At 38.9% G+C, this 15,312-nt stretch overlaps 1 protein-coding gene across 2 annotated transcripts; it reads right to left on the bottom strand.

Moving 5' to 3' along the window:
- Nucleotides 1-5,077: 5,077 nt before the first annotated feature.
- TMEM126B (transmembrane protein 126B) lies at nt 5,078-11,576 on the bottom strand. Of its 2 annotated transcripts, none has more exons than XM_021686492.1 (5): nt 11,477-11,576; nt 8,245-8,366; nt 7,073-7,266; nt 5,665-5,776; nt 5,078-5,397 (listed from the first exon to the last, which is right to left on the bottom strand). In XM_021686492.1, the coding sequence occupies exons 1-5, from the start codon at nt 11,555-11,557 to the stop codon at nt 5,214-5,216; spliced, it is 693 nt and encodes a 230-aa protein (XP_021542167.1). In that variant the 5' UTR covers nt 11,558-11,576; the 3' UTR covers nt 5,078-5,213. The 2 variants fall into 2 exon arrangements, with proteins under 2 accessions (XP_021542167.1, XP_021542168.1); XM_021686493.1 differs by having other exon boundaries at nt 7,073-7,188; nt 11,477-11,563.
- Between the last annotated feature and the right edge of the window lie 3,736 nt (nt 11,577-15,312).

Genomic DNA, 15,312 nt, shown 5'->3' with positions numbered 1-15,312 from the left:
TCCTGAGAGGAGACGAAATCCAGGTCTCCTACTCCTCCGCCATCTTGATCCGCCCCTCCGATATATGTATATGTTGTAAGAGGGTTTCCTTCCATCTATTTAATTGACACACCCATCATCTCACATAATTACCCTTTGTGTGTGTGAGAAAATTTAAGTTCTAATCACTTAGCAAATTTCAATTATATAGTACAGTATTATCAATTATAGTCTCTATGTTTCACATTAGATCATCAGATCTATTTATCTTATAGCTGCAAGTTTGTATCCTTTTACAAACTGCTCCCTATTTTCCCACCCTAGCCCCTGGCAACCACTTTTCTTTTTCTTTTTCTTTTTTTTAAGATTTTATTTATTTGAGAGCACACGCATGGGTGCACACACAAGAGAGTGCACGAGAGCGTGAGTGCACATGAGCAGAGGGAGGGGGAGAGGGAGAGGGAGAAGCAGACTCCCCCCTGAGTAGGGAGCCTCACATGGGGCTCAATCCCAGGACTCTGGGATCATGACCTGAGCTGAAGGCAGATGCTTAGCTGACTGAGCCACCCAGGTGCCCAGCAATTGCTTTTCTACTCTATGTTTTTATGAGTTTGACTTTTTTTTTTTAAGATTCCACTTATAAATGGTATCAGGATACCATAAACTATTTTTCTTTTTATGTCTTATTTCACTTAACATAATGCCCTTAAGTTCCACCCATGTTGTTGCATATAACAGGATTTCCTTCTTTCTCATGGCTGAAGAATATTACTATATATATGTATGTAGATACATATATATTATTTGTATAATATAAATTATATGTATTATTTATAATATAATTATTCAGTTATAATTGTATATATTATCCTATACAATATCATTATTTTTTAAGATTTATTTGTTTGTTTAGAGAGAGAGCATGAGCGGGGGGGAGGGGCAGAAGGAGAGGGAGAGAGAGAATCTCAAGCAGACTCCACACTGAGTATGGAGCCCGATGCAGGGTTCGATCTCATGACCCTGAGATCATGACCTGAGCTGAAATCAAGAGTGGGATGCTTAACAGACTGAGCCACCCAGGCATCCCCCCATACAATATTATACATTATTGTACATATAGATACAATGTATATAGACACAATAGAGTATATATCTTTCTCTCATCTTTATTCATCCATTGATGGACATTAAAGTTTCCATATCTTGGCTCTTGTGAATAATGCTGCAATAAACATGGGAACATAGATCTCTTTAATATCATGTTTTCATTTGTTTGGATATATTCCCAGGAGTGGGATTGCTGGATCATATTGTAGTTCTATTTTTAATTTTTTGAGAAAATTCCATGCTGTTTTCCATAGTGGCTGCACCAATTTACATTCCCACCAACACTGCACAAGGGTTCCCTTTTCTCTACATCCTCACCAACATTTTTTATCTCTTGTCTTTTTGATGGTAACCATTCTAATAGGTATGAGTTGCTATCTCATTGTGATTTGGGTTTGCATTTCCCTGATGTTAGTGTTGTTGAGCACGTTTTTGGGTACCTGCTGGCCATTTATGTTTTTTCTGGAAAAATGTTTATTAGGTTCCTTTGCCCATTTAAAAAATCATATTGTTTGCTTTTTGCTTTGAGTTGTATGAGTTCCTTATATACTTTGGATGTTAGCTTCTTATCAGATATATGGTTCTCCTATTCAGTAGGTTGCCTTTTCATTTTGTTGATAGTTTACTTTGTTGTGCAGAAACTTTTTAGTTTTATATGGTCCCATTTGTTTATTTTTGCATTTGTTGCCTTTGCTTAAGGTGTCAAATAAAAGAAAAAAAAATTGCCAAGACTGATGTCATGAAGTTTACCCCCTGTGTTTTCTTCTAAGGGTTTTAGGACTTTAGGTCTTAAATTTAAGTCTTTAATCCATTTGGATTGATTTTTTTATGTGGTGTGAGATAGGGGTCCAGTTTTATTCTTTTGCATGTGGATTTCCATGATCATATCATCAATTAGCCTGGCCTGTTTTCCTGGTTGTCTCTAAAATCTGTGATTGTCCAAGTCACCTTCTTTGTTCTTAGTGGTTCCCAGCAGTTGAAGGTGTGCCAAAGTCCATCAGTGTCTCAAAAGATCTCAGCCAGCACCTAAATGCAGGCTGGTTGGCGGCTGGACCTCATAGGCAGGAGCTAGGAAAATATGTAGACTACTTCCAGAAAGAAAGTGGTAGTTTTGAGTTTTTGCCTATTTCCTCTGCACTGGGCTGGGGTATACAGCCACAGGAGGTGCTCTTGAGCTCATTAAGAACTTCTTTGTTTACTACAATCCTATGGACTACTGAATGCAAGTCCCATTGGCTCTCTGAGCAAGGCAATCCAGGTGCCCATATCTTGGGTGGCAACTGATAAAAACAGAGAGAAAATCAATACAATACACTGCAAGCAATGCAATGTGATACGATACAATACAAAAGCGGGGAGAGGGGGAGAAATCACATAGTTAATGCAGTTGGGGAAAATGGAGGAGAAAAGGCAAGAGAGAAGGTAACTTCTCACAGTAGGGACCATATCTTAGTCATTGTTATATACCAAGCAGGGAAAACAGACAATGTAAACACATTTATTGAGCACCACCTATATGCCAGGTATGGTATGGTATTGTTCCATGTACTTTAATCTTTGTAATCTCACTGCAAAGTGGTTATTAGTATATTTTGAGGAAACAGAGTCAGAAAGGTTAGGTAACTTACCCAATGTGTGGTATACAATGTCTTTCATACACTAGGTCTTGAATCAATATTAGTTGAATAAATGACTACATATTTATTCATATCAGAGATACCTTGTGAATTTTCTTCGCTGTGCTTCTTCTTTCTAATCTTTCCTAGAAAAATGCTAAAGTCATTAACTGCAGCCAGGGAAAGGACTGTAATCATTGGTATGGAGTCCCAGCAACAATAACAGTAGCAGCAGTAACACATGTAGACTTCTTGTGAGTTGGCCACTGTTTCAGTTTACATATATTAACTCATTTAATCCCAATGACACTATGAAGTCAGTAAAATCTTTCTTCTTTATTTTACAGATGAGGAAACGGAGGTGCAGAGAGATGAAATAGCTTGTTAAAAAAGTCATCCCGTTGGTAGCAGTAAAGCCGAGATTTGAACCTGAGAGATGAGCCCAGGCCGTACTTAACACCTCTGACCTATCCTGTCTCTGGTACTTTGCTGCCTTTCACTTAGTGTCGTCTTTGGGTTTGAGCCCAGATCAAGGTTTCCCTAATTTGTTTCTCTGAGTTGTGGAGAGTGAATAAATAGGAAGGACAGGAGGTAGTGATCAGAAAATGGGATTTTAAAATTGAGAATGTAAAGAATTTGAACTTAATGACTAAGGCTATAGCAACATAGTCCAATAAAAATATGTGAATCATGTATGAGATATTTTAATGAGATACTTAAATTTTTTACGTAATTCTTCAGAACTTTACACTTACAACACATCTTAAACTAGTCACATTTCAAATGCTCAGTAGCCACAAGTGGCCTAGTGACTGTTATATTGGATGGCACAGTTCTAGAGTATGACCATGGGAGTGAGTGGTTGGGTAGAGAGACCAGGGTGTTAGAAAGATCACCTATGTGGGGGTGCCTGGGTGGCTCAGTTGGTTGAGCAACTGCCTTCGGCTCAGGTCATGATCCTGGAGTCCCAGGATTGAGTCCCACACCGGGCTCCCTGCTCAGCGGGGAGTCTGCTTCTCCCTCTGGTCCTCCCCCTCTCATGCTCTCTGTCTCCCATTCTCCCTCTCAGATAAATAAATAAAATCTTTAAAAAAAAAAAAAAAGAAAAAGAAAGATCACCTATGTGAATGCTGGAATCACCAAGAATGTTACTCAGTCACTAATAACATGTTAGACCTGTATGTAATGAGTTGAAAATACCTCCAAGACACATAGTGAAGTGAAAATTAATTTTCAGTATGTATGGATAATATTATTTTAAAAAATATGTTGTTAGAAAAGAATACTGCAAGGAAAGAGGCATGCTAACTTGATAGTGGGTCCCTCTGGAGAATGGAGAAGAAATAGGATGTGGGAGTGAAGGGGGACTTTCAAATCTTGCTCTGTATATTTCTGGGTCATTTGAATATGTTACATTGAGATGGTATTCATGTATCATCTTTGTATAATAATTTTTTTAAAGAGTTAAAATATGAATACCATTGATCCAGTTATCAGTTTGACTTAGTTCCCCCCTAGTCACCTGCCTTTTCCTCAGTTTCAAGTATAATGAATTATTCTGAGAACTAGCTAGTTTTATTTTTTTTCATTAGCACTAGGGTATATCTCAGTTTGTTATCTATGATGTCATAAAGCACCTTGGTAAGACTTCCATTTTGCTTTGGGTTGCGTGGGGCCTCAGGTGACCAAATCTTATCTCAAGATATACATGGTTAAGACAAGGAGAATGAACTGTGGGGCTCCACTCTGTGCCTTATTCATCAGACAGTGCTCATTTCCTTAACTGAGATAAAGAAATGCTCTCGAAGACTTAAAGAAGTATGCTGTAATCTCTTTCCTTAAATTCTGAGCTTTTTGAGGGCAGGGCTGAATCTTTGGACGCCTGATATCTATATTAATGCACAGCATAATAGGCACCCAATAAAAGTTCCTTTAACAGCACATTTGTAAATGATAAGAGGCCAGAAAAGTATATAGAGTTAAGAGTGTAGGGTAGAGGAATGGGCTGTATGTTAACTTCTATGTGTTGCTTTCTTACAAACTTTCAACTGCTCCTTCCAAATATAGGTCAAATGTCACTTTTTCCCCTTAGTTTTCCCTTCTGCCTGAGTAGTTAACAGCCATATCCTCAATGTGCTCACAGAATTATTTGTGTACTTCTCAAACCTTCTCTTGCTATGTGTTCACATTTTAAATTTCTCTTCTAATTGTGAGTTCCTTCTGGGTTAAGGACTATTCCTTATTACATGTTACATGGTACCTGAGATGTAAGGTGCTTAATAAATGTCTCATGAATGAATATATAAATGTATAGAGCAAACCCTGACGTCTCAAACCCACTTCCACACACAATGAAGATGAAACTTACATTTAAATACTGAATTACTGAATATTTATTGAGTACCTGCTGTATACCAGGCAAAAGGAACAGAAACAAACTGTCCAGAGTTACTTTTAACTGCTTCAGCAATGCCTGAGTCCTCATCATAAAAAAAACCCATTCTGCTTTGATTAATCTTCATGTACAGTTTTCTCAAGTGTACTTCCAAATCTTGCATAATGCTGTAGACCATTAAATATTCCAAATACCGTCTGAAGGACTAGAGGAATCATCATAGCTTTTATCTCTGTTTGACAAAGCAACAGCCAGTAAAGTAAAACCCTTCCTTTTGGTGGCAGTGGAACAGTATGATACCTAAAAAGGAAAAATAAATAAGAACTTCTTCTGGATGTATTTTCTATGAAAAGTTCATTGATTTCCCCCAAATGGATAATTTCTATTCTACAGTCTTTCATGTAGATAGCAAAAAGGTTTAAAGCTAGCTATTTGAAGTACCAAACTACATTCTAATTAAAATGTGTCACTGGCAGCTAAAGAGTAAGAAACGTTTATGAACATTTAAAAAAACAAACAAAAAAATGGAGGAAGGAAGGAAGAAAAGGAACAAACAGACGGACTTACTTGACTGCCAGGCGTCCATTTTTAGAAAAAGCCAAACCACAGGGATATAAAACGCCACATACTATGCCAATCAGTGAACTTCTCAGAACACAATTTTCCTGGCTTATATTGCCTGGAAAACAAAAGCAAATTTGGTTTCCTTTTAAAACTCAGGATAAGAACTATTAAGACAGTCTTGTGTCCTCACAGAGTAGTTATCTGTACTGTCCTCAATCATAGTGAAACAATAGAAAGAATGTTAGAAATTTAGTCTAAGGCACATGATAAACTAAATGCACCATGTTTGAAAAATACTTTTATTATACTTAATATAAGTAGAGTTATCTCTTATATATATATATATATATATATCTTATAATTGTTGCAGAAAGCAATTTCATAATGAAAAATATTAAACTATTAGACCCAGACATCTGGATTCTAGGTTAACACATTTTTATTGTCTATGTGTCAGGCATGTATTAGTGATATAATGTTGCATAGAAGAGACCCAATCTCTAACCTTTAGGTGAGTCCACCAGGAAAGAATAAGACAAATATTTAAATAAATAATTTTTTGGGGTGCCTGTGTGGCTCAGTCGTTAAGCGTCTGCCTTCGGCTCGGGTCATGATCCCAGGGTCCTGGGATCGAGCCCTGCATTGGGCTCCCTGCTCTGCCGGAGGCCTGCTTCTCCCTCTCCCACTCCCCCTGCTTGTGTTCCCTCTCTCGCTGTGTCTCTCTCTGTCAAATAAATAAATAAAATCTTAAAAAAAAAAAATAAATTTTTAAGTGTGCACAATGCTTTGACGGTAAAATGAATAGAGAATGTATCTAGAAACCTAACCTACACTGAGGGAATCAGAGGTTTCCCTGGGAAAGAGATTTTTAAGACCTGATAAATAGGATTTAGAGGTTCCATCAATTACTAGTTATGAAACTTAAGCTAAGGGGAGGAGGCAGGAAGTAACATTAGAAGCCCACAGTAAGCCAGATATCTCATTAGGCATTTAACATATAGTATTTTAATCATCAAAACAGTACTAGTAGCCCTAATTTACAGATTAGACAACTGAGCTCAGATATTAAATGACTTGCCCATTGTCACAAAACTTAAGTGGTAGGAGGCAGAATCTGAAATCGTGTGTAGTATGCCAAAGCCTGCTTTTTCCCCAGTATATTATGTTGTTTCTTAGCATACTTGAACATGTCTTAGCTTTGGCTGTGTGTCTGTAAGGAGGACACAATACCACTAGCCCTGCCTAATCAGGAGGACTGTTGTGGGGATGAAATAGGACAATATATGTGAAGGTACTTTTTAAGTGGCAAAGCAATATACAAGCGTTAGTGATCATTATCAACAGTAGTAACAGGATATGTTAAGGTGTAATTTTACTTAAACACATTATACATTAATGAATTTAAATTTACCCAAATACAAAGCGTCCGTTACAAGGAGCTTGTAAGTGGCTACAGTAGACAAAAATGGAAGTGTAGTCAGTGATGCATATGTCTTCAAAGCATCATGTTTAACCTTGAAGCAGTGTCTGAAAATGAAGTTGGCCATTATTCCAGAGAAACTAGCTGCTGTTCCAAAGAACACTGTGCCATATATATTTAACGTCCTAATAGGAAAAACAAAGAGAAAAATTACATTCAACGTAATATTCTCTTAATGGGTATATCCTTTCCCGGGTATTCATTTATTATTACATATTTACTCAACATCAAATATTTCTATGTGTTGAGGATGGGGCAGTGAATAAAGAAAAAAAAAATCCCACCTCTCATGGAACTTGCATTCTAATGAAAGGATAGAAGCCTCTTTCTGAAATCACCTAGACTGGTTCTAAACTCTTGTAAGAGATAAAATTTTGGCCACAAATAAAAATGAATATGTTCTAATATAGCCAAATTTATGAGATATCTAAGAATACTGCTTTTGCTACTAAAAGGATTAATTTGCTTAAGTCATATGAACAAAGTTATTTACATTTGGTTAGGCCCTCTAGCAAATAACTATTTCTTAATTAGTGCAGATATATTTCAAATAATTTGTCTAGGATATGCAAAGAGATTTGACAGATCTAGTTTTACTGATTCTGACTCATACCTAAATTCAGAAATATCTAAGGTCTAAGATTAACGTCCTTTTATTTTATTCTTGAGCTCTGTTAATCTAAGTTGAAATGGTAATATGAGACTATACGTACATCATGGAATCTGAATTCCTTTTTGAATTCAGCACTGTGCTGAGTTAATCAATTCTAAACCGAATTTAATTACAATTGAACATCAATTAAATATAAGTAGCTCCCGAAATGGTGTTCTCCATTGCTTTTAATTTAAAAATGTTTATTGTACAAATAACATTTCAACAATAATTTTAGGCATTTTCTTTTTTAAGAAGCAAAAGAAATTATCCACAGTCCCAATATTCCAACAAACCACTATTTTCATCTATGTTTCCCTCCAGTTTTTTCATAAACTTTCCTTATAACCAACTCAATAAAGTTAATAGGATCTTCGATACTCAGAAACAATGGCAATACAGAAGATGTGCAAATAAAGTTATTGACTTTCAGTCTGGGTGTGTCTCTTACTTTTCTTTTCTAAGATACTCAAATTTTTTTTCTATGATTTCGATGACCATTGGTCTTCTGAATTCTGCATCTCCTAGAGAAAGACTGGGCTGACCATGTGTGTATGTTGCCATTCTGATGTCCTGGAAAACACAAAATTTCATAACCATAATAGCTAATGATAAATGATAATGATAAATGATAATGATATATCTTATAAATTTTAGATTCAGATTAAAAACCATTTAGATCCTAGTAAAATGTCATCTGCTTTCACATACTTTGTCAATGATTCAATCAATATTTAGTAGCTCTTATTATCTGCTAGACAATAGCTTTTGAGAAATTGGTAGAATAATGATCATCTCTATTTTTATACCTTTATAGATGAGAAAAATGAGGTTCAGAAAGGTTGTCTTGCCTTAGGACCTAGTGTAGAAGGATAACTTACTGAGATACTGAGTTTTTGTTTTTCTTACAGTTTTCCCCAAAGGTAGCCAGGTCCTTTGTAGTTCTTGCTCTAGCATTTTCAGAGCTAGAAGGAAACACCACCTACCTGTTGACATCTGTCTCATGAAAGTGTAAGCTCATTTTGGAGATTATGTTGAGTTTCCTGGAGAAGGAGGAGAGCAGGGATTGCCTTGGAGAATAGTGAGAGAGAACATCAGAGAGAGGGACACTGTTCCAGGCTAGGAAGAAGTAATGCTCATGGATGGATACCTTGGATTATATAAATTACATATCCAGCTCCCTAGGAGCACCTGGAGCAGAAGCACAGCCTTTGCTGGAAACTATATGTAGTATACCAGGGAGCCTGGGCCCATGGCACTGGGCTCCAGGTGGGAAGGTTCCTGTGTCCCAAGTGTGATGTATGAACAGACAGTTGCCAATGTCAAGGGACCATGAGGGTTTGTACAGTAGTATCTTAACAGAAAGTAAAAAACAGTGATAAACAAAAACAAAACTGGATCCTAAGAAAGGATCCTTTCTGAATGTTTTGCTTTGGGTAAGACTCTTGGGTCTCTGTGAAAAGTCTTAACAATAACATTTGTTGAATCTTTTGCCACACTGGCATTATAGGATTCCAGATTAGACGATGAAGAGATTAAAAAAATTATGGTCCTTCACAATTTATATTGACCTCCATTTTGACATTTATAGTAAGGGCATAGACTAGATCTCAAATTTCAAGAGTCCTGGGCAAGAGAATTTTTTTTTTTTTTAAAGATTTATTTATTTATTTGAGAGAGTGAGAATGAGAGAGAGAGCACATGAGAGGGGGGAGGGTCAGAGGGAGAAGCAGACTCCCTGCCGAGCAGGGAGCCCGATGCGGGACTCGATCCCGGGACTCCAGGATCATGACCTGAGCCGAAGGCAGTCGCCTAACCAACTGAGCCACCCAGGCGCCCCCTGGGCAAGAGAATTAAGAGTGGATTAAGCATAATGAACTCAGAAGATAATAAATCAGTGATTCTCAACCTTTAGTTTGCGTAAGAATCACATGCAGGGTTTATTTGAAGTGCAGTCTCTTGAGCTCCCTCCTGATATCTGGATTCAACAGGAGTAGGGTGAAGTCTAGAAATCTGCACTTTAATAGACCAAATGATTCTGACACTGGTAATCAGTGGACACATGCTTTAATTGTTGAACATCACTGTGATACTCATTTGCTGAGTAAGTGATATGTACCAATCTTAACCCTAACTAATGAAAGGCTAATTCATCCATGGCATCAACATTCTGAAGGTATGGGCTCCTTTGAACTTTCATATATTATTACACCATGAGTAATAATGGACAAGTTTCTAGCTCTGCATCATTGTAGAACTGGACTCAAGCCAGTACTATTTTTTTTTCTTTAAAATACCTGAGAGGACAGGGAAAAATTATAAATAGCAATTTCTTACAGACTAGATTTAATCTTCTGGCTATTTTGGACATCTAAATGGAAAATGGAAGATATCATAATATCTAAGGGAGATTCTATACCTAATCTATCTAATGTACTATGAAGGCAGAGACCAGTAACATGGTAATTTATAATATGTTTATTTAAAATAAATGTTTATTTTGCTGTCATCCAATTCATTTAAGTCCCTTACTTCCCACAAAGAAAACTCTCAGGCAATGCCTTGTACCAACCTTCTACCTTGTCTGCACTGTCATTATACAGGGAACCCAGACACCCAGTATTATGATTCTAAAACACTGAAACAGGACAAATACTTACTGAGTGCAAATATTTATTTAGCGCCTAGTCTTTGGAAGGCACTGTTATTAAAGCAGAGAAATAGACTAGTAGTTTTTTGATAGACTTTTAACAAGGGCTGAAATGTAAAGACTTTGTGATAACCAACTTTTTTAATTTTTTCAAATTTTTATTTAAATTCTAGTTAGTTAACATATAGTCTCATACTGGTTTCAGTAGAATTTAGTGATTCATCACTTATATATAACACCCTGTGCTAAGAAGTGCCCTCCTTCATACTTATTACCTATTTAGCCCATCTCCCACCCACCTCCCTCCATCAGCTATAACCAGCATTTTATCTAAAAATTGACTAGTCCAAGGCCACTCAACTGGTCACCACGATTATCCCAGTAAGAGTGTATGTATTCAGGTTTATAGTCTGCAAAGCATTTTACAGTTTTGTACTGCTTTTATGTGTAAAATAATATTTACCTGACTTTTCAGAATTTTATTTAATACTCATCATTTACACAGCACCTGGTATTTGACAGACTCCAGGATAATTAAGATGCAGTTGTGTCCTCTGAAATCCACAACCCAACCGAGGTCGGGACAAAAAGGCAGGTAATTTAAAGGCAGAATTAGTGTGCCATAAAAATGAAACCAAACCAAACAAAAAGCATAAGAAAAGCCAAACTTAACCTACCCAGGGGAAGTGTGGGAAGGTTTCCAGAAGTAAATGACGTTTAAACGAGTATATGCAAGAGAACAACTTGGTAGGGGTGGGGAGGGGAGGAAGTTACACGGAAGTATTTCAAGTTTAAAGCTAGCGCACAGGCCTAGAGACAAGAGAAAAAACTGCGAGCAATCGGGACCAGACTTTAGGTCTCCTGCTTTCTCTCCGCCTCTTTCCATAACAACTGGGAGCTTCATTGATTGCGCCCTGCATGGACTTGGAGGCTGTTCTCTTTAGATTTGGAAATTCCATCATTTCAAGAAGAGTCCGTAAATATACTGAGGCTGAAGAAATCACGACTCATACGGCCCCGGGTTTCCGCCTACCTTGGGCACTTCCCCAGCTCTCACCGGCACCATAACTGCATCCTTCAAGTCAGCCCCAGCCTCACGCCCGAGCGCCGCCATTTTGGCGGATCACATGACTAGCGGTGGGCGGGGACCCAGAACGCCAGAAGCGGGAAGTGGTGCTGGCTCACGCCTCTAGCCTGCAGCCCCGGCCCTCCCCGATCCAGTCAAAAGCCGCGCCCTCCATCCTGGCTGTGATTGGGCGTGGCGTCCAGAAATGAGGGCCGCTCATTGGCTTCGAGGAGGTCCAGACGCCCGTGGGCCCGCCTTCTTGCCAGCCCTATATTCCTTTACCCAGTTATTTGTTAATCTAGCTCCCTCTTCTCTCCAGCTGAGAGGGTACGTGGGGCGGTCCGAGCGCAGGGATGTTGCTGCGCGCTTTCCTCTCTTCTGGGCACCTCCGTTAGCTGGGGCCGACCTGCCCGCCCCTTTCACTCTTTGAGGGAGTTCTCCCCTCTGGCCTGGTTCGTGTGTTAAGGCTTCGGCTTCCCCGGCACCTCCTCCCCAGAGCCCCCAACCGGCCGCCAGAGCAGCCCCGACTAGCCTTCTCCCCGCTCAGCGGTCTGACTCCTCTCCCAGTCTTTAGTCCCCTCATATTCCATCCTTTCACCCCGCTTGGAAAGGCACCAGAGAGAAAAATTACCCCACTTCCCAAGAAGACCCCTTTGCCAGCCGATATTTCGGGGTGGGGGGCGCTGCAAGGAGGCCTGGCGCCCTTCTGTGCACGTTCAGTGCCCAGCAGTATCTCCCAGACCAGCAACCCCGACCCTCCAGTCTCCATGTCTTAGAGAAGCCAAATTCGAGAGTTATATAATTTCTAGTGCTGCTGTTTCTACTGCCTGAGGAAACACTTCATCGCGTGGAGGGTGCAGGACATTTCTGTGCACTTCTATATAGGAACGGGGTGTGGGCAGGGGTGGCCAGCGGTAGCAGAGAGATTTCTTGTCATTTCTGCAAAAGGAAGGTGGGTAGTTTGGAGAGAGATTCAAAGGGTGGATGTGGAAGCCAAGCAGCAGAACTCTAATTTAGGAAATCGCGGACCGTTTGCACAGCTTGTGCTCACATGCCTAATACTACTACATCGTCTCAGAAAACACCTTTGGGGGAAGGTTTGACTTCTCTCGAACAGTCTCAGTGTTTTTCCTCGCCGGATAGGGAGCTGCTTGGATGCGAAGAGATGGCATGATGTGAATGACTCCAGTGTGAAGAAATCTGCTTCGCCAACTCATCCTGCATCAAGTGCCCATTGAGTAGCACTGTCACTTTAATGTCTCCATGCCAAGGGATTGCTTTCCTTCTTTTCAATCCTCTCGGTTAATACATGGGAGGATCAGAATCAGAGGGGCATTAAGGATTAAGCCCGAGGGGCTTGGAGAGCACAGAAGAAAAAAATGAAAGTGACAGCAAGCTGGATCCTGTCTGACTGAGGGGGTGAGATCTGGAACTTCTGGTCCAGTAAATAAAAAGGGGCCTTTCAGTCAGTCTGTTCTGCCCCAGAAAACTGTTCAAACTCACCCATCTTTTTAGAGACCAGAGTCAAAAAGGTTTTTAAAAGTATTTTTTGTTGGGGAGGGGATTAAATTTTTCTCTGAAGAATTGAGGATCTTTATCGTCAACCAGTTCATCTTTGAATTTGATCATGTACTGAGTAATGAGACAGCTGTGTAAATTTGGTTTGTGCCTTAATTGAGTTAGTCATTGAACTCCAAAAATGTTGATGTCTGAAGAGGAGTTTTAATAACATTTTCTATGCTTACAATAATTTTCTCAGTTTTTTTTAACAGAATAAATATTTTATAAAAATTGAAAAACTCAAGGTTATTTTTTTCTGAACTCTGTGGGCAGTGTCAAAAGTTTAATTGTGGAAAAAAATACATCATTTTTTTCTCTATCTGGAAGAGAAGACAGCCTGGATTTCAAAATTGAACAGTGAAGTGGTTTGCAACAGTTACCTGGCTCTTGGCCTCAGTCCAGCTGGATCAAGTTGAAACCTGAAAAGAGATCTTGGATCCTGTGGCAGTGGAAAGACCCAAGAATGCCAGTCAAGAAGAAAGGTGGGCTATGAGGCTTCCTATATAATATATGTTTGTCCCTTTTCTTGATTATGGTATTTGCTGTTTAAATTGTATTCCATTTGAGAGTAAAATTTTGCTTGGGTTTTGGAAAATATTTATTGTAATACTGTCTTTTCTGTGGTACTCATTCAGTAATATTTTGCTAAAGTATAATGAAGTAAGACTATAGTATTTAATTATAGACATTTGTGATTTCATAACTCAGGTTGTCTAAATTACCGTTTATAATCAGCATAGGTTTGATACCACAGATTGGATCTTTTCTTTAGCTTGTTTTCTTAGCTTGTCAAAGATTACTTTTGAGCTCTTCCTCATGGACTTAATATTTATTTATTTATTTAAAGGTTTTATTTATTTATTTGAGATAGAGAGTGAGAAGAGAGCATGAGCTGGGGCAGAGGCAGAGGGAGAAGCAGACTCCCCGCTGAGCAAGGAGCCCAATGTGGGGCTTGATTCCAGGATCTTGGGATCATGAACTGAGCTGAAGGCAGACACCTAACTGACTGAGCCACCCAGGCACCCGGACTTAATATTTATCAAGTGAATTACATAGTTGTAAAAGATAACAAAGTTGTACTGAACATAATTATAGATTTATTAATCTTTTGATTAAAGATAAATTTCATATTTGGGTTTACTCTAGGGTAGATATTCACTTTTGTGATAAAGCACAACTTTGGTAACTGCTGTGCTTTTCTAGATGTATGTATCATCTAATAACACGATTGGCAAGTTTCCCAAATGAGGTAAACCCCTAATTCCCTCCTCCCTCCCCAGAATGGATCAAGATCCAGTGGCTTTCTAAAGCATAGTTTATTATAGGTTGGGCCACGGAATTCACTTTAACCTAGATCTACCCCAGGTTAACTTTGTTCTTAAAGATCCTAATGAAACCAATTTTTTTTTTTTTTGACATGGTGTGGAAGATCAGATCAACTATAAAGAATTTTCTCAAGAGTTTTGAACAAAAATTTATTCAAACACCCTTGCACTCCATATACGGGACTAGCGGAGATCCAAGTGCTGACCAGTTATGTGAGTTGATACAAACTGAAACTAAAGTTCAGGGTGAAGGTTGAAGGGCAACCTGGCTCTGCATGATGTTTAATCCTTCTACCTGTGGATTTGGAAGGTGCATTGAGGAAACTTATAATCAGTGAGATGCTTTATCCACCTGGTATCTGTAGAGATGGACAGTGATATATAAAACCTCTGAGATACCTACAAACGTTCCTTTGTGCGTTGGATTTGAGACTGGGATTGTTTCCTTCTCTTGCTCTCTCCTGTAATATCACTGAGATAAATAAACTCTCTATGAGATTTTGAAGCCATACCTGTCTAGACCTGACACAATTGGTTTATCTGGAACAAGAATGGTTTTGGTAATGTAGCCAATAAATGACATGGCTCTTTGACTTACTTACCATGTGTTTTTATTTTTATTTTTTAATTTTTTTAAAGATTTTTATTTGTTGACAGAGAGAGAGACAGCGAGAGAGGGAACACAAGCAGGGGGAGTGGGAGAGGGAGAAGCAGGCTACCCTGCTGAGCAAGGAGCCCGATGTGGGGCTAGATCCCAGGACCCTGGGATCATGACTTGAGCCGAAGGCAGACGCTAAACGACTGAGCTACCCAGGCGCCCACCATGTGTTTTTATTCTCTCTACCCCTTATTGTTCTCTGGGCATTGTCCCTTCTGTACTGCCTTATTTTAGATTAATAATTGAATTTAAACACATTG

The sequence above is a fragment of the Neomonachus schauinslandi genome, chromosome 11 (genome assembly GCF_002201575.2).
Source record: "Neomonachus schauinslandi chromosome 11, ASM220157v2, whole genome shotgun sequence".
NCBI lineage: Eukaryota > Metazoa > Chordata > Mammalia > Carnivora > Phocidae > Neomonachus > Neomonachus schauinslandi.
The sequence above is the reverse complement of the archived record's forward strand: the minus strand, read 5'-3'. Positions and strand labels throughout refer to the sequence as shown.

Coding starts and splice junctions, on each gene's coding strand:
- TMEM126B (XM_021686492.1), bottom strand. CDS start 11,557: ATGGCGGCGCTCGGGCGTGAGGCTGGGGCTGACTTGAAGGATGCAGTT. Junction 7,267..8,244: donor GAGTATCTTAGAAAAGAAAA/GTAAGAGACACA, acceptor TTTTCCTATTAG/GACGTTAAATATATATGGCA. Junction 5,777..7,072: donor AACGGACGCTTTGTATTTGG/GTAAATTTAAAT, acceptor TTTGTTTTCCAG/GCAATATAAGCCAGGAAAAT.